Below are 24,024 nucleotides of genomic sequence, written 5' to 3'. Positions count from 1 at the left end.
GGCGGCTTGTAATGATCCTTGGGAGGTGGCTTGTGCTCAGTGGGAGGCTTGTAATGACCCGTAGGAGGCTTATAATGATCCTTTGGAGGAGGCTTGTGTTCGACAGGCGGCTTGTAATGATCCTTGGGCGGCTTGTGATAGTCCTTGGGCGGAGGCTTGTGCTCAGAAGGAGGTTTGTAGTGATCCTTGGGCGGCTTATGATAGTCCTTGGGTGGCGGCTTGTGCTCGGCAGGCGGCTTGTAGTGATCCTTGGGCGGCTTATGATAGTCCTTGGGTGGCGGTTTGTGCTCGGCAGGCGGCTTGTAGTGATCCTTGGGTGGCTTGTGATAGTCCTTGGGCGGAGGCTTATGCTCAGTAGGAGGTTTGTAATGATCCTTGGGAGGCTTGTGCTCGGCAGGAGGCTTGTAGTGGTCCTTCGGAGGAGGCTTGTACTCGGTAGGCGGCTTGTAATGGTCCTTGGGAGGCTTGTAGTCGTGGCGATCAACGTCCTTACCGGCCTTAGGTGCTGGGGCGGCAGCAATGCCCGAGGTCAAGGCCAGAAGTGCAATAGCAGACAGCTTCATCTTTGCAGAATATCAGCGCAGATAGTGCTGTGTTGGAAGTAAATGTCTGTAAAGAAGGTATTGGATCCCTTGAGCGAGTGTAGAGACCAGAAGAGAAAAGTAGTTGTGAGAATGGAAGGCGGATGAGGAGTGAAGAAGAATTGATTTAAGAGAGGGAACAGGTCGCTTTTATGCCTTTCTGTGATAATACTCAAACCATGAACGAACCGGAGTAAAGATTATTGAGTACGGAGATCCAGATGCGATCGTGCAGCGCTGTGTGACCATCTCTTCGTATTGAATTCAGCTTTGGCTGCGTATGTTGTCTGCTTACCTCTAGACGACGCAGAAACATCCATGACTTCTCATCATCATGCATTGGTATGAAAGCCTAATCGGCCAAATCGACCAAAGATGACTCCTACGAGCTTCCAAAACTATCCGAGTACAACCTGGCTAGGAAAGAGATGGCATAATGTTGTTGAATGGTGACGAGATTGAACCTATTGGCCGTGAGTTGAGGTTGAAATCGTCACTCTCCAGCACCATGTTGTCATGTTTGTATCACCCAAAGCAGTTGGTGGCTTGCTTACCATGATCTGTGTGAGTTCTTGCATATTTCATGGCACTATTGTATCTGACGATTGTGCGTGCATATTGCACATGTAAGAGCAAACTTTGCCTTATGCTGTAGTGCCCCTGAGGCTGAAGTTGAAACTGCCAAGTCTCGTTCTCGCAGGCCACCAACATGTCCAGGTGTGGGATGCACAATTGAATGATTGGTTCGGAATGGTGGTACCTCGGGCAAAAGCAATGTCCGTCCCGCGAGCATGGTCATGGATCACGGCAAGATCGAACTGCCAAGTCACTGTGCGACGTGAATAGTATACTATTCTAAGTCTGAGATGCTTACGCGGACACGAGGATCATGATTCATGAAACGTTCTGGCCCAGTGAAGAATCTAGTTGTCCCATTGTTGGAGATATTGCCTCCTCGAATCGACGACTTTCCCTCGGACATGTCAGTCAAACTTCACGGGCGACTCCGAGACTGCTAGTGTAATAGCTGTAGTATCCGTACCCCGAAAAAGACGTAATATGTCTCTACGGGCCTAGATGGATCTCACCCAGACGTTACATGCAGCTCAAAGCTCAGGAATGCGGGCATCAAGCCACATCGGGCCTCAATGTTGCGGCAAATGCAACGGTCAACTTCAGGGCTAGTTAGCAACAATCTATCCTCTCCACCTCTTGATTGTTGAGGAAGCTATACAGAAGGCCAGTTCCAAGAAACTGGAAACCATGAAACTAACGACATGATTGTTAGCGCAGCATTAAAGTTCAAACTTGTCACTGCTACCCGTTTATGAAAAGGCTACCGCGTCTCTCCACTTAAGCGCTGTCTTTCAAATAGATGGTCTCGATCGGGTCCAACCCATGATTCCCCAACCACCTTGCTTTACCTTTCCAGCTTTGTTGCCCCATCCGGAGATACACAATCTGTTGTCGAATCACTCTAGGGAGCTGATTCTGACTGGCTGGCGTATAAGCACGTAATCATGCAGACGCCTCTTGAAGACGTGATACGTGATGAATCTAATGTCACAAATTCTGCTGCCGCATAGTACGCATACATGATTTGGAGATAATTGCGATTGGTGCCCGCTCGAGGCCCTTATTATCATTAAGACCTTTATGTATAATTCAAACATAAGAACGCGTTCTATATACTCCCATTGCTGCAAAGGTGGACTGTTTTTTGAAGCCTCACGCCACGACCATCAATAGCAATGCCCGTTAGACCACTTGCCCAATGAGGCAACAAGGCAAACAAGTAGAACCAAAAGCGTGTTGCCATTTACCTTTTAGGACTCTCCATTACTGCATTCATAGTAATTTAGCCTCTACTAATTATCTCGGGCGTGGTTAAGCGCGTCACATTGCGTAGCACAGCATTCAATAGTCTTGGTTCGAGTATTTTTAGCTTCATTCGGAGACTTTCCCCTCCAAGACAGCTTACTTAAAGTAGACCGACTGACACGTGATATGTGAAACAAGCAAATCTTCGTATTTGAACACTTTGCATTAGTATGATGACTAGATGTGGTGAATGTGATTGTTGGAGGTCTGTATGAAGCAAATCACACAACGTCAGCATCATTCTTCTGCATGATTATTGACTTGTCAGCCGCATGTTGTGCAAGCTCAGCGCATAAAGTCGTAATTTCCCGAATCCGTCGTGATCCGGAGAGCAGACATCAATCTCCCGATCTCCCAGCATTTTCAGATTTAGACACGATACCAGCCCTGCATATGTTGGATTTGACGGATACACAGTTGATGTGTAAGCATACATTGACAAATATCGGACCCGTATTAGCAGAACCTTACATCCACCGTTGACCCTATCATCTCTCTAGTCTCTACAAACAACATATCATCAAGGTTTATGTTTTCTCGACTACATTCATCCTTAAACATCGTGGATGTGGCTGATAAAACTCCGGGAAACTGCACCCACTGCTGTCTGACATGAAACACATCGATCCTCTCGTGGGCGTCAGACATCTATGGTTACATATCTGGTCGGAGCTCATCCCCGAACCAGAAGGACCCGACAACCCGTTCCCACTCATTGGAGGCTGCTATTATGTACAATGATCTGCATAATACCTATTATCACACGCGGTAGCTACAGTCTAGGACTACCATGATTTTAATTGCATATTATAAGAATAACTCCATTCGCCGTTTCATTACTCCTGACTTGCTTATTGGTCTAGAATATTGCCTGGAGCATTGTGGTATACCGCCACGCCATGCACAGTTCCAATAGTTACAGACAGGCCTGGACTCTGTTGACTCCGTGCACCCCCGCTGTTGTATGTCCTGCCCACAAGCGGAGCCAACACATAGTAAACGTGGCGACATCCTCAAACCTCTAGACTCTAATCTAGACGGCGCTGAATACTTGTTAACCGCGTACTGACGCAGCCACTGAGAAGTGGTACATTTCCATCAGGTGAAATACTTTTAGTCTTTGTATGACTCAATGTCAACCAACATAATTATGCAAACACAGTGCCTGAAGCGGTAGCAGAACATCATCCAGAGCAAGTTGTATACTGACCTGTAGATGATCAAGTTCAAAAACATGGGCTGGTCCAAGGCAACATTTGATTTCTACGCCAGCCTTCCTATAGAACACGTTTCCGCGGCAGATACGTTGATGTATTTTGTCAATCAGGATTACAACCACGTATCAATGGTACGTTTCTAGTCTTGAGATGTTTCATGGACACTCCTTGCATTGGCCATAGCAGTCATTTTTTTTATTTCAAGTAGCAATGTATTCCACGAGTATCAGAAGTCCTCAAGGAAAACCGTAAAATAGGAATCTTTCTGACTTGCAGTCTTAGAGTAGGTAGCCACTTCGAATCTGTTATAAATCGGCGTCATCTTGGCTAAATAAACCCTGCAACCGTCAATTTCTGTTGTTCAGAGCCCACTGTTCGACACTGCTGTGTTTTGTATCGATGTTGAAGACTGAGGTAGTATCCTTAGGTTGACAAAACAAAGACTGGAAATTATGGCGCCCTATAGATGCCCAGTCCTCGACCATCTATGAGGCCTATCCTGTTCCTCCGGCTTACATGAGTTCCTGGTGTAAAAATGAAATATAAGCTAGATATGAGATGATTTTGACAGTAACATCTATGACGTCAATGACTCGAAAGGATCCTGAGGAGCAGAGAAATGACTGTATCTGCTCATGGCTTTATTCCTTCCGACCGCTAAATGCGACATCTCTCCATTCAAGTACATCACAGCTGATGGTACCATTGAACCTCTTGTATCCGTTTCCGTTGAAGACAATATATCCCATCCCAGATTGTGGCTCGTTCGGCACAGAGTTTGCCATATTATCCGCGCTCGCTTGGGTAGTGTTATCGGGCAACACAAGGACAGCCCCCTTCCAAAATAACCAGAACTTGGGTTGTCGAAAGGTGTTCTTCTCGAATTTTGTGAACCTTGACTGTTCTCTATCTTCTTGGGTAGAGATCTCAGAACCATGGCTGTCGTTTTCATCTTCGGAATGCTGCGGGGGATCAGCGTTGCTGCTTGTTGCTGCACTTTCAGTTCCAGTCTCATGGTTGTCATGTTCCGTATCAAGGTCTTCTCCAGAGCCTGAATCTTCTACATCAGAAGCGTTCTCGGCGTCTAGGATTTCTTGCAGCATTTTCCTACTCCCAGACATGTGTACTTCGGCATCTAAAACACCCGGTAAATGAAGAGCCCCGACAAGTCCATGCTCACCAGCAGTGAAACTTTGAATAGTGAGTCTCGGTCCAGATTGTCGTTTTGGCTTCTTCCCGTTTGCGAGTGATGGTCCCAGAGCGATGTTTTCAGCCTTTGCGCATTGGATTTCATAAACGCCAAAGATATTTGAGATATTGGCGGTTTGTGATTTGGGTTTGCGTGAGCCTCTGTTGTGAACATGTCGAGAAGATGAGAACTCGGCTTCCCAGGAGTAATCCATTTGGAAGGCGCAACGTTTTGACACGGATAAATATCTGTGAGAGTAAAGTCTTGCCATGACGACGTCGTCGAGGTTATTACGGATGCCAGATCCGTTTATTCGTCGAGAAACTAAGACGGTTGTGGAATAGCCTCGATACCGAACTCACCATTTGCTAGGAAATGCACATACAGCGTGAAATTGACGAGAACATATATATATAATACACTTAATTACTTAATCTATCCTTCATCTCCCAACGCCCCGACTACTCTGACTTTGGTGGCCATTTCACTCTCTTCTCCGCCTGAACATATAAATTGTTGGGTCGAATCAACTGGAAGTAGGGGTCATACTCAATCGGTCCATCCTGGGCCAGACTGAACTTGTATCGATAGACAAGTTTGGGTAAGAAAACCTTGATCTCCTGTAACGCAAAGTTGAATCCAACGCACATTCTCGGCCCCGTTGCGAATGGAATGTATGAGCCAGGAGGCCTATTCTTGACCTGTTCTGTGTCCCAGCGATCGGGGTCGAAACGCCCTGGATTCTCCCATACGTCCTTGTTGTTGTGCATGTGATGAAGCGCTGAAATGACTACTGCACCCTTTGGGAGACGATATCCTCCTGGTAGGATCATATCAACCTTCGCGGTGCGGCCGGGCTGGAATGATGGATTGTGCAGACGCTGGGTTTCCTTGATAAACTTATCGAGAAAGGTAAGTTTACTCGTTGTGTCGGCAGTGACTTGGGTATCTCCGTCCCAGTCGTTGTCAATGAGCTCCTGAAGGACACGTTCTTGATTGCCAGGATACTTGACTAAACTGTAGATCAACCAAGATAGTAAGGATGATGTGGTTGTAAAGCCGGCAGCTGTAGCCACAAGAAGTGCTGGTGCAAATTGCGAAGGTGGAAGCTTATTGCCCTTGTTATCGGTAGCACGAAGAAAGTAATCTGGCCACGTTTAGCATATAATATAAAGTGCAGAGCTCTGTTTGTGACTTACCCACAACGTTGTCGGCCTTGAGAGCTGCATCTTGGAGCTCCAGGTCCTCCTGGCCTTTGGAGGCTCTGGCGATCGACTCGTCCATCATTTCCATAATCCTGGCCATTGTCTGACGGACCTTCTTCGGGTCACCAAAGGGCATCTGAGCGTACCAAGCACCCATAGAGGAAACACGCTTATTTAATTCCAGATTCTCGGCGATCTTAAGAACCATTTCGTGTAGGGGTGAGTCGACCTGCTCAAAATGAGCAAAGTCCATGCCCAAGACGAGTTTTCCGACAGCTTGCGAGCCAAGCTTAAGCATGTACTGGTAGACATTCCATGCTTCACCCTTTTGGTCCAGCTCGTCAAAAACCTTGAACGAAGACTCAACCGTGCGCTGCATAGTGGGTGCATAATGCCTAACGGCCTTTGGTCCCAGTGCAGGTGGAAGGAATTTGTGAGCAAGCCGCCATTGCTCGGTATTTGTATCAGCCAAGAAAACTCCCGCTTCTTGATTCTTGATAGGATGTAAAGGATGGCCGGGAACAATGTCTTTCGTAAAATAGTGATCTTCAGACAGGAAGATGTTCGATAGTTCAGCACTGTTGGTTTGGTATAGACGGTTCCCCATACTGGTTGTAGTAAAGAGCGGCCCATACTTCTCGAACAATCGCTGATGGTTACCGAGGTGGTCGGGGTATATTTCGAGATAATTGCCAAAGTATGGGATACCCGCGGGTCCGGGAACGTCTCGCACAGCGTTTCCGTTGATGGATATAGAAATGGGCTCATTTACTTCGAGGACTTCAGATACGGCGTTGAGTCTTCGGCCATCGTGGATGAAACCCACACCTGTATCACACGTTAGTTATAGACTCTAGGTTCCAGGTCACAGGGCACTTGCTATTAGGCTTAACGATTGCAAAATGGGAGGCAACAATACTCTGAAGCTCCTCAAAGTCTATAGCTGGCGGGACTTCGATCTCTCGGGCGGTAGAGACGGCCTCGCCTAACAGGCAGAATTGTTTCGTTGACATGACAAGTACTGGACAAACAATAAATTATTCAGGCGAGAACTACCACCCTAAAAGTTGGTTAATAAACTAGAAGTTGATCATTAATTATAAAGAAAATCTAGAGCCTGGCTCAAATACTGGACCATGACAAAATAGGAACTTTGCCTGGACTCTTGCCTGGACTCCACATGATAGCAAAACAGCATGGAAAACAAAAGGGTTATGCAATTCATGCAATGGAATGACGTTCGGACCAGTCTCCATATGTCCTTTACCGTTACATCCGCCATTCTCTTTTGTTTTCGCCTTTCCAGATTTCTGGGTCTTTTAAATCTGCCACATGCCATTGGACAATGCAATGCTACCACCAGCATGAGTACTTGATTCTCGGAACTTACGGCAACTGTGCGGAATTGATAGTAGTTGAAGACAGAGGCAAAGACCACTCTTGGATCTGAGACTGCGGAATTGTCTTGGTTCTGTGCCACGTTGCTCATCGGGATCGAGTCCGAAGCGGAGACCGGCCTCGGTTTATGTAGGATCCATAACGGGGCTCGCGCTTCGGCTTCCAGACTGGAGCACTACGGAGCTGTATCTCGGTCCGTTGTGGATGCTAGCAATCCCTGTACTCTTTCTTTTGATGAGAGACCCATCAGCATCGATAAGCATGACTAGTATCTATGTGGTTGATGACGGTAATCTATTCTTTGATTGAGCTGTTGATGCGAATCATATGCGGAAAACATTTAATATTTGGAGTCAATTTGTTCCTGTTTATACCTTTATATTACTAAACAACTCGCTTTCTCTGCTAACAAAATCCAACGCCTTTCCAGTGTTCACCATACCCTACCAAAATCAACTACGATGGAGGAATATACTGTTAACCAAGTGGCCGAGCACAACAAACCACACGACGCGTGGTTAATAATCCACGGCAACGGTAAGCCAAAGCCTATTTCGATTCTTACCTCTATATCGAGACGTATAGCTGACCCCTCTCAGTTTATGATGTCACTAAATATATAAGAGATCATCCTGGTGGCGCAGACGTCTTGGTTGAGGCAGCTGGCCTTGACGCCAGTGAAGACTTTGACAATGCTGGACACTCAGAAGATGCATTTGAGATCATGGAGGATCTTTGCGTTGGCAAGGTCAAGGGCTTCGAGAAGAAGAAGCCCAAGCTGAAGCCACTCGCCCCTATCACAACACCCAAGCCCGTCGCTGCAAAGTCTTCTTCCCTGTCAGTGTTGGCAAACATCAGTTTTGTTCTCGCCGCGGGCGTCGGTGCATACTATTTTGGTCGTCGTCAAGAACTTGGTGTGCCGAACTGGGTGCTTGCTTCTTTGAGAAATGACTCTACTGGCTCAAGCTTCATCAAAGGCGTGATCGTCGGGAGTGGATCTCTTGCCATCACAAACGCAGTACTTGCTCAGAGTTTCACTACTTCAGCTATGAAGAGCAAGCCTTTCACAAGCTATCCTGCGCACATGAAGGTTCCAAAGCGAACTCAGCAAGACACCCTCCTCCAGAGAGGGCTGTTAGACCCTATTGCCTATTCTCCCCTCCCTCTGGTAAAAAAGACTAAAGTCACGCCAAACGTCCTTCGCTTGACCTTCAGTCTACCTACAGCCAGCACGGTGCTCGGCTTGCCTATCGGGCAGCACGTCACAATCAAGGCCGATGTACAGGGAGAAACTGTCGCTCGTTCATACACGCCTGTCTCAAACAACTCCGACCTTGGCATCCTTGAGCTGGTTATCAAAGTGTACCCAGACGGGAAGTTGACTAACAATTATCTAGCCCACCTTGAGATTGGAGACGAGGTTCTTTTTCGAGGCCCCAAGGGAGCGATGAAGTATCAACCCAACATTTGCAAGAAAATTGGGTTGATTGCTGGCGGCACGGGTATCACACCCATGTTCCAAGTCATTCGCGCCGTCTGCGAGCATGACCGTGACACGACAGAGATTTCTCTGATCTACGCAAATAGGACAGAGCAGGATATTCTTTTGCGGGAGGAACTAGACAGGTTTGCCAGACGGTACCCAAAGAACTTCAAAGTGTATTACGTATTAGATGAACCGCCTAGCGATTGGGAGTATGGCTCAGGCTATATCACGCAGGAATTGATGAAGGAGAAAATGCCTGCTCCTAGTATGGACTCCAAGGTATTCTTATGTGGTCCGCCAGGGATGGTAAATGCATCTAAGAAGGGACTTGTTGACTTGGGCTATCAGCAACCTGGAGCTTCGGCAAAGATGTCGGATCAGATCTTTGTATTTTAAAGTAATCAGGCATGTTTATTGACGAATATTTGTGTCAAAAAAAACTATCATGTTGTGAAATAAAGTACACCAACATTCTCATGTGGGCAACATGCTATTCTTCGAAGAATCTAAAGCCAATGCAATCCACTTTTCCTACTGCCGAGGTGTGGAGTTTCGACGTTCGATCCATCGGCTTTGCGGATCCGATTCATGCAAATCGCATATCATCGACATGTGCAAGGAAACCTTGACAAGTCGGGATCGACATCAGGCGAAGTCCGATATTCGTCATATCTTGGATGAAAATTAAACCTACAGGATGGAAGACTTTGCGTGGCGGAACTCGTAAATGCTCTCGCGCGTAAACATGCACGAGCTGAGCCTAGCTGTCGGAGTATCGGGACTCTAATTTGAGGCGAGCCTCATTCTCTGGTTCCGCACGCTTCCGCATTGACCGGTCATAGCTATACTGTAGCCTTCACGTCACAGTGTGCCGAATCAATGGATCGTTTAGATCAAAAGCAATCGGCTGAATCCCGATAGCAGTGTTTCGATGAAAGCATGTATAAGATGTCTGCAACAAACTCTACTAATCGGTTTATTTCTCTTGTCAATCTTAACTCTCACACCAAAAGTTGCACCTTAACAAGAGAAACCGGGCTCAAACGACCAGTCGCCACCTGTCACTCATAAACTACAACCATGAAGCCATTCACTCTACCCCCCGTGGACAGTCGAATTGTTGCTGTACTTGGTGGAGGAGTCCTCGGACGACGCATTGCCTGTGGTTGGGCCGCAAGCGGATATGATGTTATTATTCGTGATCCAAGTCCTGAACAGAGGGTAGCAGCTGTGGAATACTGCAACAACAGCATGTCAGAATATTCAGACTCTCAAATCAGAGGATCTGTACAAGCCGTTGAAGACCTCCCTGAGGCTGTTGGAAAGGCCTGGCTGGTCATCGAGGCTGTTCCAGAGAAGCTCCCTATCAAGATTGCGACATTTGCCGATCTAGAACGGCTCACATCGGAGGACACAATTCTTTGTAGCAATTCATCCTCCTACAAATCCAGAGAGATGGTTGGGGATCTACGACCTGACACAAAGCGACGCGTCCTGAATATGCACTACTACATACCCCCGCAGTATCGTGTCGTCGAACTCATGACAGACGGGGAGACGGACGAGACCATCTTTCCGTTTTTATATGAGAAACTTGAAGAGATAAAATTCCATCCCTATGTGGCTCGCAAAGAGTCAACTGGTTTCATCTACAACCGTCTTTGGGCGGCCATAAAGAGAGAAGTTTTGAACATTCTTGCCGAGGGCGTCTCCACCCCCGAGGAGATCGAACGTCTCTGGAAGGAAATGTGGTATGCCAAAGAGATGGGGCCTGTGGCTATGATGGATACAGTTGGTCTTGACACAGTGTCTTTCATCGAGCAGCACTACATTGCAGAGCGGGGTTTGCCAAATACTCCTGTTGATTTTCTTCAGAAATACATCGATGAGGGCAAGCTTGGTGCAAAGTCGGATAAGGGTGGATTGCTACCGTAAGTTGGGTGGAAAGCCAAGTGCATTTCGTGATCTAATTTATTGCCTAGAACTAGCGCAATATAATAAATACGTCATACTCTTAAAGGTGTTTTATTTTGACATTATATACTAATAGCCACTGCTCTTCACAATGTCAAGGTCCCAATTTGTGAAGATGTTAATCTCGACTCAGACTACTCTAGGTGGTCATAGACAGACAACCAGGGGCTACTCTAGATTCCGCGTGAATGTATCAATCGATATATTTACATATGATTGAGTCGCAGCTAGTGCAAAGCAATAGACATGGCCATCATAGCAATGTCTTCAAGTCCAATGTCAAAGCTGGTACGCCTTGGAAACTCTCAGGCATAGTATAAGTGAAGTTCCACAGTTCAAAGTCCCTCAAAGTCTTTGAGCTTCCACCAAATGCGCCGCCGAAGCTCAACTGAAACTTGGGATTGGTGTTGCCAGATACGTTAACTTGCAAGTTCGGCAAATCTTCCCAGCTTTCGATCGTAGGTTTACCTATGAATGTTCCCACAAGCAAACTGAAGACCGAGCTTGAGTTTCCTCGTGGGTATGACAGATGAAGTTTGCCGGGACCAACCTCGACGTCCAGAGCTGTCTCACTTGGGTACAGCTTTCCACCAGATTAGTATTGCTGTTATTACAGATAGGCTATGTCCGAAAACTTACGGAAATGAATGAGATTTCTTTCCCAGTATCCCATTGAACGACGGCAGGGTTGTACGCTTCCTGACTTTGACCAGGCCCACCCAGAGAGATCTGCCTGAACGATTGTGCGCCAATAGTGAGATCCTTGGACACCCAAGTCGAAATGTTGCGAGGAACAGTGTCAAACGGAGGGTAGAAGGTACTGGCGGTGAAGTTGTGTTCTCCCTTGAAAGTTGTTAGACCCGCGAGAACTTGTTTAGGGATCAAATTCTTATGACTCTTGGCCAATACAGCAAAGAGAGGAGCCCAGGCATAGTCAGCCATGTGCGACATAACTTGTGGCTACAATAATCCATATTAGCTTCTCGCGCAAACCTGCCAAAGTTGTGGTATCTGACCTTTTGGATGAGTGAGGAATTTTCTTTTCCAATGAAAGCCCAAAACCAGAGAGCCATCAGACTGAGATAGCGGTTCATATCATATCCGTATGAGCGATCCCACGGTCCGGCCATGTTCTTCATTCCAGGATGCCAGAGACTTCCGACTGCCTCCCAGGTGTGTTTGATCATTTCGGGCCCATGCTTTGCCATAATTGAGTCCTTGGGCAAATACTTGCTCCACAGTGTGAGACCGTACAAAGAGACGCCAGTGTATGTGCCTGAATTAAACTCGGACAGAGTGTTGGCGCGATCGAACAGGTCAATGATTTGTTGAGCATATCTCTCGCCGCTTCTTGTCATGTTGGACTCTTTCAGACGACGGCCAGTCCATCCTGACATGAAGGCTCGCATGATGGCCTGTAATTGATGGTTAGTTCATGTGTCAGTATTGGTGTTAAGGGACCTACTGGGTTGCTATAGGATGGGTACAAGTTATCCTTCTTGGGGTCGAGATTACCAAAGCGATACTCATCACCCTTGGTGGCATTGTGAAGGGATTCGAGCATAAGCTCCTGTGTTGGCTTGCTGATGAGCTTCGGGAACTCCTCCAGAGCCATGATGAAAGTAGTTCCAATGAAACCTCTCCAATTCGGATCCCATGAGTGGTATATTTCAGGGAGGTAGTTGGCTGATCCCACTAAAGGTTCCTCAGGCGTCTGTTGGTATGTGCCGTACCTTGATCTCTATTAGCTAATCATTTCTCACTGAGAGAATATAATAATCTCACCATTCGTCAGCAGGATCTTTGTACTGGCCACGTATGATGCCTTGAATAATCTTCTCGGCTTCAGAAACATCGTGTCCTTTGTTCCGAGCCAAGAGGCCAAAAGCATACCATGCCGAACTCCGCGTCTCATGTCGAAGAGCTGCAGTAGCACTGACGTCGTACAAGTAACCGGCTCTGGTATCGTAATATGTATCCATCCAGTCCATACTTTCCGTGAAAAGTTCTTTGGCATTGTCTGATAACACATCGATATATGAGGAAGCAGCCAAGCCAGTGTGGCCACTCAAGGCCAGAAGGGCCAATGTGAACTTGCGCATCGCTGCTGTTGTGGTGCAAAGAGTTCTCTACCGGTGAAATCAAGAGAACTATTGAATCCAAGAAAGAGACAGAACCAAGTTCAAGGAAGATGTTTAAGTATCAGACTGTGAGTTGCGGGAGCTGTTCACCGGTGTTTGCCTATCTACTAAAATTATCGGCAATCTCTCCGCTTCTCCAGGTTTCCTATCAAGATTAAGAGGGGGAAATGTAACGATCATCGGACATCTAACCCAAACGGTGCATTTCTCACGATGCTACGTAGCACGACTAATTTTTTATCGGATATGAACCTTCCAAAAACTACCAGAGTCATTGAACGTTCTGTTGTCGTAGAGGCGAATTAATATTGGATACAGATACAGGCTCAATTTTCTTTTCCTGGTTGACATAGACGCGTATATAAGGGGAGTAGCACTACAGGTTTTGCAACTAGGTAAGCTCCATACAGAAACAAATTTGAATCAGCAACATGGTTTGTACTCACAATTCTCTTTAAATGCCATAAAATTCCTTGTAGAACTTTTGCGGTATTTAGTCAATGCTATCTAGAGTTGTATATACTCCGTAGATCACTAGTAAACGAGTCAGTGAATTATCATGAGGTGACTCTGCTCGGCTGACCGATGACAGCCAACAAGGCACTAACTCAAACTAGACACTTTCTTGGACTAGCAGGCCGAGCGCTTCCGATTACGGCTCTCTCAGGACTATTCACCTGTGTGCTTTCGACAGTATCTTCACTCACGATACAAGAGTTACAGACACCGATTTAAATGTACGGAGTGATGGATCTCTGTGTCTCTTTAAATACTATGAGCGTTATGGCGCTGCTACAGAAAATACACCCCAATTGTCAGTGTCCAGTGAGCCTTGTTTTGGCCGACAAGGATCCAATCGGCACAAAGCATCAACCAACACAACCCCCAACCCCCCTCATAATGAGGGGTTGCATATTTTGTCACGCACTTTGGAGAGGTTTCTTTATTGATAATAATCTCCAACAATCATGCAACTTCTACATTTGCCCCCTGAGATCCTTAAACAAGTCTTCAATTATATTGGGTCACCATTCTTCCAAGAGGACTTGACACGCCTTGCTATCAGCAAGAAATGGTTCGAATTCGCCCAATACACTTGCTATCAGGATGTAACATTTTCACCGGGGAAATTGCATGAGTTCATCTCCTCACAGATGGCAAAGAAACCAGATGTACTCAGAGGTATCCTGGAAACTTTGATCATCAAGTTTGGTACTCATCAAGCTCCGGTCAACTCATTTGGCTCTCGCGAACCCACCGCTGGAGCGGGGAGTTACGAGGCCCCATGTGAGAGCACGGATGGAGACTTAAAACAGCTTGCTACCATCACACAACAAGCACCAAAGTTGCGTTTTCTACGCATCGAGGCTTACGGCTCACGGAAATCTGATCCACTCGAAGGCTCTGAGGATCGTATTTCATTGCACTCCATACAAGCCGTCCTCACAGTGAATCATTTGACATCCTTGGCGATAGATCTTCCTGGGGGCGTCTTGACTTCATCGGGAGGGCGAGAAGAGGCTTGTCGTATTTGTCCAAGCATTGGCGCCCTTATTCATAAACTCAAATACCTTCGCCTGCGTATGCGCAGCATCTGTCCTGCTGCTATTAGACCCCGAGATTCTGCGGAACGCTTACCACTGAACAGACTCATCGTGAATCTGAGTCTCAAGATGGATTTACCTAGTATAACCTCGGCAGCGCACTCTAAGCGATGTGGTCCTTCGAGTGAAGGGGGATTCCTCCAGCTTAAAGCGGAGATGCAGGAGCAAGCAGAGACACTGGGAGCGAAAATGGCGTCGCCTAAGCTTATAAGAATCCTTACTCATACGTTTCCTCAACTGGAGACACATTCACTAGATGTTTTAAGTGGTGGTACAATGCTTCTAGAAGACAGGATGCGATGGGATGATGACGGTAACATTGTGGAGGATGAACAGGGTGAAGAATCGGATTTTTCTGAGGGTGAATCTTTGTCTTGGTTCGACACATAATAATACTGAAGACTCACATTGAATCTGGCATGTGATAAAAATGTACTCCTCTAGTTGTTAATTCCTTGATATGTAGTTCTGAATTTTCTCTTTATAAAATTCCATTTATGAGCCGTTATTGCCAGCTTATACAGCAGTTTTCGCGAGAGTGATGGAGCCTTCACAAACTGGGGGATGAGCCTCACTAACAAGAAGACCTACTTGCTAGCGGATTTGCCCACAGTACGCCACTTATAACATTGGCGACCTTGTACCTTCTGTTAATGATCTCGAGTGTAGGGTAGACCCGGTCAGAAGAAAGACATACTTAAATAAAGATTGTATCAGGATCTCAACGACGGAACACTAAGCTGATAACTGGACTATGGTATATAGAATTTCAGGCTAGACCAAAATCATGATGGTGACCTCGCACTCGGGGTTCTGGCACATCACTGGGGTCCATTGGAACTGGCTTCACTTTAACGCGTCAAGACGCGTAACGAACTGTTGACCGAGTGTCTCAACCAGGCTGATTGAGGGTTGGCGTGATTGGATGCAAGGGGCTTTTGCCAAGACACGGAAACGACGCGTCAAGATAATGATGCGCTTATCGTCCGCTTTTGACTCAAATGTCCGGGAACTATTGGCATATCACGAAAACCATTACAGGATTTGATTGGACACCCGCATCAAGCCACAGGAGCCATCATCTGCAAAAAAACCTCCGTAAACCTCCTGTCGCTCTGGAAACAAAAAGCTTATCAATAATGGCTTCTCACCTTTTCTCCTTGCATATACGATGACGAAGATACTTTTGTTGTTGTGCCAAGTCCGACCGTGATACAGAGTAGATATGAAATAGGTATAATAAACAAGTCAAGACGACACATTCGCCATCCGCCATCCTTGTCCATGCCATTCATCATCTTGTTCGTTTATCAACCAACTAGATCTTCACAATGCGTGGTTTAATCATTCTGGCTTCCCTAAGCCATCTGGCGACAACTCTAACGATTCCAACCTACCCCAAGAAGAGAGCCCTGTCAGCTGGCGTCGCCATCTACAGCTGCACCACGCCAGGGACCGTTGCGCTCACTTTCGATGACGGTCCGTTCATATACACAGAGTCTGTGCTTGATCAACTTGCTTCCGCTGGATTCAAGGCCACCTTCTTCCTCAATGGATACAATTTGGGCAACATTGAGGACTACCAATCCACGGTTGATAGGATGATCAATGAAGGGCACCAGGTTGCTTCGCACACGTAGGTACAAATACAGCTCAGATCACAATATCAAGACTCTGACGAACACTCCTAGCTACGGTCACCCTGATCTTGCAGCCCTCAACGACTATGATGTCGAACAACAGATGGCATTGTTGAGTAACCAGTTCACTCACATGATAGGTAAGGACCCCGTCTACATGCGCCCCCCTTACTTTAGCTTCAACGACCGAACACTTCAAGTACTCGGTCAGTTGGGGTATAAAGTAGTTATTGCTGATATCGACACCGACGATTGGCGCTATTCGTCTTTTGGCGGTGCCGAGCCCTCTCTAGACTTGTACAACGCTGGCCTAGGCCATGGAGGCTCGATTGTTCTCATGCATGACGTCCATCAAAACACTGTACAGAACATACTCCCCCGTATAATTCAGGCGACGCGTCAAAGCGGACGAAGAGGTAATTATGCCATTGACGGTTAATGAACATTGCTGACCATTGTCCAGCGGTTACAGTTGGAGAGTGTCTCGGAGACCCTGAGACAAACTGGTATCGGGTCTCGGGAGGATCTGGAGGAGGGTCTCAAACAACAGAGTGGAACAGCACGGAAAGTCACGACAATGTCGTGGTGGTTCACACACCTGCACCTGAGAAGCTGGGTGTTATTATTTAAGCGGTGTTAAGATCATCACTTTGATCTGGTGCATACGTTACGAAAAGATTCTCAACTTCATTAATATTGTTTTTCTCCTCATTGGTGCTTCTGAGGACTTCAAATTATAACATACATTCTCATTGTACCAAGTCTTTCTGGCATTGTAGTCTTGTTACATTACACTGAGAGAAATCCATACAGGCCGTTGTTAAGAACACATCAATGCATCTGTGAAGTTAGGAGTCGCATCTTACAGTTTTCAATAAGAAATGGTCTTTATGAATAGCCAGCAATGGCTTTGTATATTGTTTCTTTCATCTAAGTACCTCGGTTTGTCCTTAATACTTGTAGAACTTCGAGTAGCGAGTCATGATCACTGCATGTTGGCTGAGATGTGACGTCTCCCAGTCTATGTATGTCGGAGTGACATTTCCTGCGACATAACCTCCATCTTCTCACAGCTGAGCTTACTAGATCTCGTCGCGGACCTCGCCCTCGGACTTGGGGTGGATCATCAAATCCAACTCTTCTGTGATGTCCTGGAACTCGAATCTGCTGCTCTTACCGGCAACAGTGATGTTGGCACCGTCAGTGGGGAGGGCAACCACGTAAATGCGATCGGTCATTTGTCGAGCAGAAGTCGTCAAGGCGTTCTGGAGACGGCTGGGCAAGAATCCCAAGAACTCAACCTCGTTGAACTGCTGAGTCTTATCCTGGTAAACTGACACACCACCGAAGGGATGATCCGGTGTCATGTTCTCGGCAACCAGAAGGATAGTGTCGTTGTATCGCTCTGGGAAATGCAGAACGTTGGCAGTCTTGAACTCGTGGTAAGGAGTCTGCTTGATCACAACGGGAGTTCCAACCTTGTCGCGGACGTCGAAGCGAATGAGCTGCCCAATGATGTTGTCGGGAACAATCATGGCGTTTCCAACGTGAGCAATGCCGGTGAAGCCGTAGAGTCGAGGTGGCTCAAGGTTGTCAGCAACGTAAAATGTCGAGATCTCCTTCTGGGGTGTCACTCGTAGAATGTTTGACGCGTAGGTTCCCAGAACATACGTGTTGCCATCAGGTCCAAGACTGGCATCCGCATAGCCGGCATAAAGGCCGTTGTTGAGACGCAACTTATTTGTGACCTCCTTCGTTTTGAGATCAATAGTCATCAGGTGGTCGGGCCCCGACACGTTGAAACCATCAGTGTAGAAAGCGTCTCCGTTGTCAATCACGACTTCGAGAGTCTGAGGGTTATACGCATCAGGTCTCAGGATGATTCCGCTAGCATGTAGCGGGTTCGGGCTGGCTGAATCACCAGCGTGACTGAGACCTGGGAATTCAATGGTGTCAAGAACAACGCCCTTGTAAGGATCCCAAGTACTGACAGTGGCGTTATATAGGTTGCTTCAAGATGATGAGATTAGCAGGGGATATTTTTCTTTCATAGTCAAGGAATACATACCTGACGTAGGCAACGCAACGCTTCTTGTCCCAAGCGAACATCTCGGGATAGCCCATATATATGTCATAGTTGATGTTGCCTTTAGGCAATGGTGGGCATTGTGTGCTGAGATATCCGTTTTCAGAGAGCCATGTTGAAGCAACTTCGCCAATGGAACCGAGATGGCTCAGAATAACTTGTGGCAACATCGTGTATACTATTCAATAATTGATAAGTATACTTGTTTGTGCTTTTTGCAATGGATGGGAAGCAATAGATAGATATTTAGAGGGCAGAGATATGCCTAAATAATTTCTATTTCTACTTGATACAAAACACGTACTACTCTGTACTCATAGGAAAGTTCAAAACACACCGACGACTTGGAAGGCCGTGTCAAAGCTGACTTCCACCGCCTCCGTTAAAGACAGACCTAAGAATGATTCGGCCCCTTCGCATTGACCGATTGGAGACTGATCCTTGGTATTGTGGATCATATCGTCAGTCAGGCCAGGGACCCAGGCCTCTCGAATTGAGTTTGGATCAGGCCTACCACAAGTGGATAACTATATACCAGGATTCTAAAACGAAGTGACAGTAGGCCTTGGGCTGTCGTTTCCAACTGAGAGTGGTCGAACAGCATTACGAGCCATACCACTGCATGTCTCAACAAGCCTTAGGCCATCCTTATGGATAGCGGGAAAGCTAAAGAATGCGTTGGCAGTGAAATTGTTTCATTGGAATTAATTGATTTAGTCATCTAATCACGTCTTAAGGCTGTCGATCTTGATGATAAAGTTACTCGACCGACTGTCAGCATTTATGATGCGATAGTTTCTAAGACGTCTAATGCAGCTAAAGATTTACATGTAATTTTTAAATAATTGACCATCCCGTCGTTTACTATTTGGTGACTCAGTCTCTTGTCGTATTTCCATGCAATAACTTAATTACATACTTTTATCTTCTATGGCAACAATAGCCTCCATCTCACATAGAAGAAGTCACCATGCTTCTCTTTATTGTTCTGGCGGTGGTGGCCCTATACTAGTTGTACAGATGGGCTCTTCCTAAGCCAATATCGAGCATCCCTTACAGTCCGCTCGTTTTACAGAGTCCTTTTTTTGGGGGACATTACAGCCATGATCAAGGGGACAAAGGCCAAAAACTAAATGCATATAGGCTGAATCATCCAACAAATGAAGAAGCTCGAATCACCTATCATCCAATTATTTCTCAGCCTATTGGGTAATCCCACTGTTATCCTTGCCGACTTTTGCGAGACCTAAGATATTATGCTGCGGCATAAGGGGTTCGATCGATCCACCAACATTCGAGGTCTTCTGGAAGACGTGATTCCTTACCATCATATATATACGAGCAAACAAATTGGGTATTTCGAACGCACTGCAAACTGGTACAAGAATTCATACTACTTTCCTTCATATAAAACGTCGCAGGATCTTGTTTCCATTGAAACATCATGAGACTTGTGCGAGTTTGAGAATCGAAAGCAGAATGCTAAATGTCTAGTACGATGCTCCCCAACATTGACATATTGGAAATTTTAAACACCAACGATACCCCGAATAGCGACAAGCTTAATGCAGCAATCGATCTAGCCAAATCCCTACAAGAGCTGCAATGCTCACCGATAGCCAAGGTTCAGGGAAAATTAGTAATGAATATGTCATAAAGGGTCAGGACGATCCGAGACGATTTCTTGCGTGGTAGTGTTCGATCCACTATTTCTAAACTTCCAAGCGAGATAGCCCGCCTGTCACTTCTCCGTTGGAACAGATGGTGCTAGGTGAAACATTGTTGGTCAAATTCCAAACCACTTGTCAACAATGATGCAAGGAGAGGTAAGCACAACGACTCAATGGCAGATTAAGATGATGGAAACTGATACGTTGTGTTATCCTAGCTATTCGGACTGATCCTCTGAGGTTTTGACACAACGAGCACCACCGATCTATGGGACTTGAAGTTCTTCACAGATAACGCTAGTATCCAGAAGCGACTCCGACAGGATTTCCAGTCATCTTTCCCAAAGGCAAATTCCGAGAACCGCGGTCCTACTTTTTTCGAGCTACCTTACGCGAATCCCCTACCTTGAAGCAGTCATTGAAGAGACTCTTCGATACGGTGGAGCTACAACCGCACTTCAACACTTGTCCAAGGTTGACACGCAGATCCTAAGATATGACATACCCAAGAAGATGGATGTCCTGTTTCTTGCCCATGGACCGATTGTTTTTACCCCGGGCTTTGAGATCGACGAGAGCAAACGTAGTCAGACTTACCAGGCTGCAGGGGAGAAGAAGGGCCAAGCTTGGGATGACCAAGAAATTGGAGCTTTTAAACCTGAAAGATGGCTAGGATAGAAGGAGTCGCTGACTGGAAAAGATGCGACCGAGGTGGCGAAAGAATTTGATACATCGGCCAGTCCATCGTTGCCCTTTGGTTTGGGCACTCGTGGTTGTTTTGGTAGAAGACTAAGCTATCATCAGCTGAAGATATCCATAGCTATCTTGATATGAAACTTTGAGCTGCTGTCTTGTCCTTAGGAACTCTCTCGTTATCGCACTGTCGAAGGTCTGACTAGTATGCCAGAGAATTCCTACATCATGCTGGCAAGGATCGTTTTGACAAGGGCAGAGTAGACTTTATATTCAATTCGAGCTGATATCTTCGTGCAGTTTGCTCTTAATAATCCTTCTTCTTGACAGAAATGCTTACATACACTTGACGCTGCTGATTCGTTTCTTTTTTGTTTTGCCACTAAACTCCACGTCGATGATAATGACGTTTATATATCATGACTATTGACTTTCACATATCCACATTCGTCCTTCTAATTGTTGATAGAACGGCCTCATATCTGTACTTGTCTTGTCTCGTCTATTCCTCGACTGTTTCAGTCGTCGTTCAACTCCGTCCCCTGCTTACTGAGGCATCGAGGCAAGGGGTCTATTCCCAACCAAGATTAGTTAGCCGACGAAACCATGTCTAGTCATACGTTCTAGACTCTACGTCAGGCCTTCCAGCTAGACTTTCAGGGCTTTCGCCACCTTGTCGTCCAATCACAATGGGGGAGCCCCGACATAATGTCTCCCTTATCTCACCTCAACTATCGCTCCGAGGATTCCGCGTCGCTTCGGCCCATTAGGAATCAACTACTAAGCTACAACCCTGGAGAGTTACAGTTGAAATCTACCATACTACAGCTACGAGATGTAGAGTTGCAGTCGAAATAAAACGTCCAAATAAGGTTACATCTATGGCGAGTACATATATATCACGGATCCAAGTCAATGGTTTACCCCTCTTACGACCATTGGGAGTGCTAGATACAGCATATGAACGCGCCACTTCATTTTTAAGACCGCCCTATCAACCGGCCTATTCGTTCCAAGATGACTGCTACAGTTCCTAAGGAAGGTGTCGACCTTGAATCTCAGCCAGGCGACAGGCTGCGAGCCCAAGCCCTCGCCACTACAGCCGCTGAGCTTCCAGAAGGATATTACACCTCACCTCGTGTGATAGCTTCCTTCGCAGCATTCTCTCTCAATGTCTGCGCTACCTACTTTGTTCTTCAAGCATCAGCCTCTGCTCTTCCCAACATTCTCCAGGACATTGGCCAGAGCGATAATCAAAGTCTCTTCTCGACTCTATGGACGACTGGTCAAGCTGTCAGCATCCTGGTGATGGGTCGTGTTACGGATAGATTTGGGCGACGGCCATTTGTCATAGCTACTCATATCCTTGGCCTTGTTGGTGCTATCGTTGGATGCACAGCTAACAAATTCAATACCCTCCTGGCTGCCATGACACTGCTCGGGGTTGCTGCTGGTCCAGCAGGTTCTAGCCCTCTATTCATTGGCGAACTGATGAGTAACAAACACAAGTTCCTTGGTCTCCTCGCTGTATCTGCCCCCAGCATTGTCATGACTGCTGGCCCCTACTTTGGTCAGCGTCTCAGCATACAAAGCAGTTGGCGTTGGATCTTTTACATCTATATCATCATGAGTGGTAAGTTTTCGTCTTGCATCAAATGCACGACAATGATGTTGACATATATACAGCGGTTGCAACTCTACTTATCGTTGTTTGGTACCACCCTCCGTCATTTAGGCAACTTCATGGAAAAAAGGCTCGCAAGAGGGACGAACTGGCAAAGCTTGACTGGATAGGTATCTTCCTTGTCACTGCCGGAGTATCCCTCTTTCTCCTTGGTGTATCCTGGGGAGGCAAGCCCAACAATCCTTGGAATTCTGGCAAGATTATCGGACTCATGACATCTGGCCTTGGCTCTCTCGTCGTGTTCGCCTTGTACGAGGTCTTTGGCAAGCCCGTGCAACCTATGATCCCGCCTGTCCTTTTCAAGGATACTCGTGGCTTTGTCTGCATCCTTCTCATCAGCTCCATCATGGGCGCGATGAATCTTTGTCTGACTATTATTTACCCTCAGCAAGTCATCAACATCTTCGGGTCCAGTTTGAAGAACTGGCAAGAGACTGCATGGATGACAGCAACTGCCTCATTCGGTACATGGGCTGGAGTTATAATTCTGGGCAACGTGTTTCATCTCATCAGGCACATCCGTTGGCAAATACTCGTCGGGGCTATGTGGCTCACAGCTTTCCTAGGAGCCATGTCGTCTGTCAATCGAGATAACAAGAACGCAGCCATCGCTTTGTCGTTCTTTTCCGGCTTTGTCGTCGGCTGGGCTCAGGACATCACCATGCTCATGGTTCAGTTTATCACGACAGATGAAGATTTAGGTGTAGCTTTCTGTATGTATCCCTATCTTTATGGCCGAGATGTTTCTAACAAGTTGTTTAGCTGTTGTTGCTGCTTCCCGCCCCTTTTTTGGCTCCATTTTCACCGCCGTCTTCATATCCCTCTATAGCAACCAGTACCCAAAAGAAATCGGAAGCCATCTGACTTCAGCCATGCGTGGTACGGACATCCCACAAGCATCATTCCCCAGTCTTCTTGAGGCTGCCAAGACGGGACGGATAGATGCTGTCAAGGCTCTCCCCGGGATGACGAACAGCACTACTACGGTGGTCAGCCAAGCTATGGCAGATAGCTACACAGCTTCATACGCTAACGTCTACTACTTTGCCATGGCGCTGGGAGTTATTCCAATTATCGCCAGCCTCTGCATGCGGGACTTTGATCGATACCTCACCGATCATGTTCCTCACCAGCTTTATGATAGAAAGAAAGCGGACAAAGATGTACTTGAGGGAGATTCCGATACACCGTCATCTCCAACCATACATTCAACTGTTGAGGTTAAGGAATAAAGGTAATTTTCATTCATGAATTGGCATCAAAGGTAAGAAACCAGTACTGATAGATACTACAGCCAATATATCATAAGTGTCCGACATGCAGCTCGTAAAGTATGAATCCTCAATCTTGCTCATTGCCCTCCTCGAAACCGGCAAGCCAGCAACTATGCCAACAAATACGTATTGTCCGAAATTGGCGCAACATTGCAGCTCTCCAATTGAATAGTATTAAGGCCTGGCCTAGAAATCAGAGATTGGGCGAACTTGGTGTTGTCAGTAAATGCTGGAACGGGGGTCAAGGACGATTGTAGTGTAGATGGGAATAGCACGGGTGAAGGGAACGGTCGGGGTTCTT

General features: G+C 46.5%; 11 protein-coding genes across 11 annotated transcripts; 6 read left to right on the top strand and 5 right to left on the bottom strand.

The window, feature by feature from the left end:
• Positions 1 to 58: 58 nt before the first annotated feature.
• On the bottom strand, positions 59 to 563 carry FPSE_12147 (uncharacterized protein; the record flags this gene model as incomplete). The annotated part of the gene is made up of 1 exon (XM_009265264.1): positions 59 to 563. A coding segment is annotated over one exon (505 nt), but the record flags the coding sequence as incomplete, so codon positions are not given.
• A 3,757-nt stretch (positions 564 to 4,320) lies between these two features.
• On the bottom strand, positions 4,321 to 5,082 carry FPSE_12148 (uncharacterized protein; the record flags this gene model as incomplete). The annotated part of the gene is made up of 1 exon (XM_009265265.1): positions 4,321 to 5,082. One exon carries the CDS (start codon positions 5,080 to 5,082, stop codon positions 4,321 to 4,323), a length of 762 nt encoding a protein of 253 aa, XP_009263540.1.
• A 247-nt stretch (positions 5,083 to 5,329) lies between these two features.
• On the bottom strand, positions 5,330 to 7,086 carry FPSE_12149 (uncharacterized protein; the record flags this gene model as incomplete). The annotated part of the gene is made up of 3 exons (XM_009265266.1): positions 5,330 to 6,015; positions 6,068 to 6,901; positions 6,993 to 7,086. 3 exons carry the CDS (start codon positions 7,084 to 7,086, stop codon positions 5,330 to 5,332), a joined length of 1,614 nt encoding a protein of 537 aa, XP_009263541.1.
• An 846-nt stretch (positions 7,087 to 7,932) lies between these two features.
• Positions 7,933 to 9,353, top strand: FPSE_12150 (uncharacterized protein; the record flags this gene model as incomplete). The annotated part of the gene is made up of 2 exons (XM_009265267.1): positions 7,933 to 8,008; positions 8,071 to 9,353. 2 exons carry the CDS (start codon positions 7,933 to 7,935, stop codon positions 9,351 to 9,353), a joined length of 1,359 nt encoding a protein of 452 aa, XP_009263542.1.
• Positions 9,354 to 10,037: 684 nt separating this feature from the next.
• Positions 10,038 to 10,892, top strand: FPSE_12151 (uncharacterized protein; the record flags this gene model as incomplete). Its single annotated transcript, XM_009265268.1, has 1 exon — positions 10,038 to 10,892. The coding sequence occupies one exon, from the start codon at positions 10,038 to 10,040 to the stop codon at positions 10,890 to 10,892; it is 855 nt and encodes a 284-aa protein (XP_009263543.1).
• Positions 10,893 to 11,184: 292 nt separating this feature from the next.
• Positions 11,185 to 13,033, bottom strand: FPSE_12152 (uncharacterized protein; the record flags this gene model as incomplete). Its single annotated transcript, XM_009265269.1, has 5 exons — positions 11,185 to 11,514; positions 11,571 to 11,891; positions 11,948 to 12,346; positions 12,397 to 12,664; positions 12,717 to 13,033. 5 exons carry the CDS (start codon positions 13,031 to 13,033, stop codon positions 11,185 to 11,187), a joined length of 1,635 nt encoding a protein of 544 aa, XP_009263544.1.
• A 1,007-nt stretch (positions 13,034 to 14,040) lies between these two features.
• Positions 14,041 to 15,066, top strand: FPSE_12153 (uncharacterized protein; the record flags this gene model as incomplete). The annotated part of the gene is made up of 1 exon (XM_009265270.1): positions 14,041 to 15,066. One exon carries the CDS (start codon positions 14,041 to 14,043, stop codon positions 15,064 to 15,066), a length of 1,026 nt encoding a protein of 341 aa, XP_009263545.1.
• Positions 15,067 to 16,007: 941 nt separating this feature from the next.
• FPSE_12154 (uncharacterized protein) lies at positions 16,008 to 16,946 on the top strand (the record flags this gene model as incomplete). Its single annotated transcript, XM_009265271.1, has 3 exons — positions 16,008 to 16,312; positions 16,368 to 16,732; positions 16,780 to 16,946. 3 exons carry the CDS (start codon positions 16,008 to 16,010, stop codon positions 16,944 to 16,946), a joined length of 837 nt encoding a protein of 278 aa, XP_009263546.1.
• Positions 16,947 to 17,398: 452 nt separating this feature from the next.
• On the bottom strand, positions 17,399 to 18,572 carry TRI14 (the record flags this gene model as incomplete). Its single annotated transcript, XM_009265272.1, has 2 exons — positions 17,399 to 18,326; positions 18,385 to 18,572. The coding sequence occupies 2 exons, from the start codon at positions 18,570 to 18,572 to the stop codon at positions 17,399 to 17,401; spliced, it is 1,116 nt and encodes a 371-aa protein (XP_009263547.1).
• Positions 18,573 to 20,213: 1,641 nt separating this feature from the next.
• On the top strand, positions 20,214 to 20,750 carry FPSE_12156 (uncharacterized protein; the record flags this gene model as incomplete). Its single annotated transcript, XM_009265273.1, has 2 exons — positions 20,214 to 20,228; positions 20,364 to 20,750. The coding sequence occupies 2 exons, from the start codon at positions 20,214 to 20,216 to the stop codon at positions 20,748 to 20,750; spliced, it is 402 nt and encodes a 133-aa protein (XP_009263548.1).
• Positions 20,751 to 21,782: 1,032 nt separating this feature from the next.
• On the top strand, positions 21,783 to 23,681 carry TRI12 (the record flags this gene model as incomplete). Its single annotated transcript, XM_009265274.1, has 3 exons — positions 21,783 to 22,398; positions 22,452 to 23,162; positions 23,212 to 23,681. The coding sequence occupies 3 exons, from the start codon at positions 21,783 to 21,785 to the stop codon at positions 23,679 to 23,681; spliced, it is 1,797 nt and encodes a 598-aa protein (XP_009263549.1).
• Positions 23,682 to 24,024: the final 343 nt, after the last annotated feature.

The sequence above is a fragment of the Fusarium pseudograminearum genome, chromosome 2 (genome assembly GCF_000303195.2).
Source record: "Fusarium pseudograminearum CS3096 chromosome 2, whole genome shotgun sequence".
Lineage (NCBI taxonomy): Eukaryota > Fungi > Ascomycota > Sordariomycetes > Hypocreales > Nectriaceae > Fusarium > Fusarium pseudograminearum.
The sequence above is the reverse complement of the archived record's forward strand: the minus strand, read 5'-3'. Positions and strand labels throughout refer to the sequence as shown.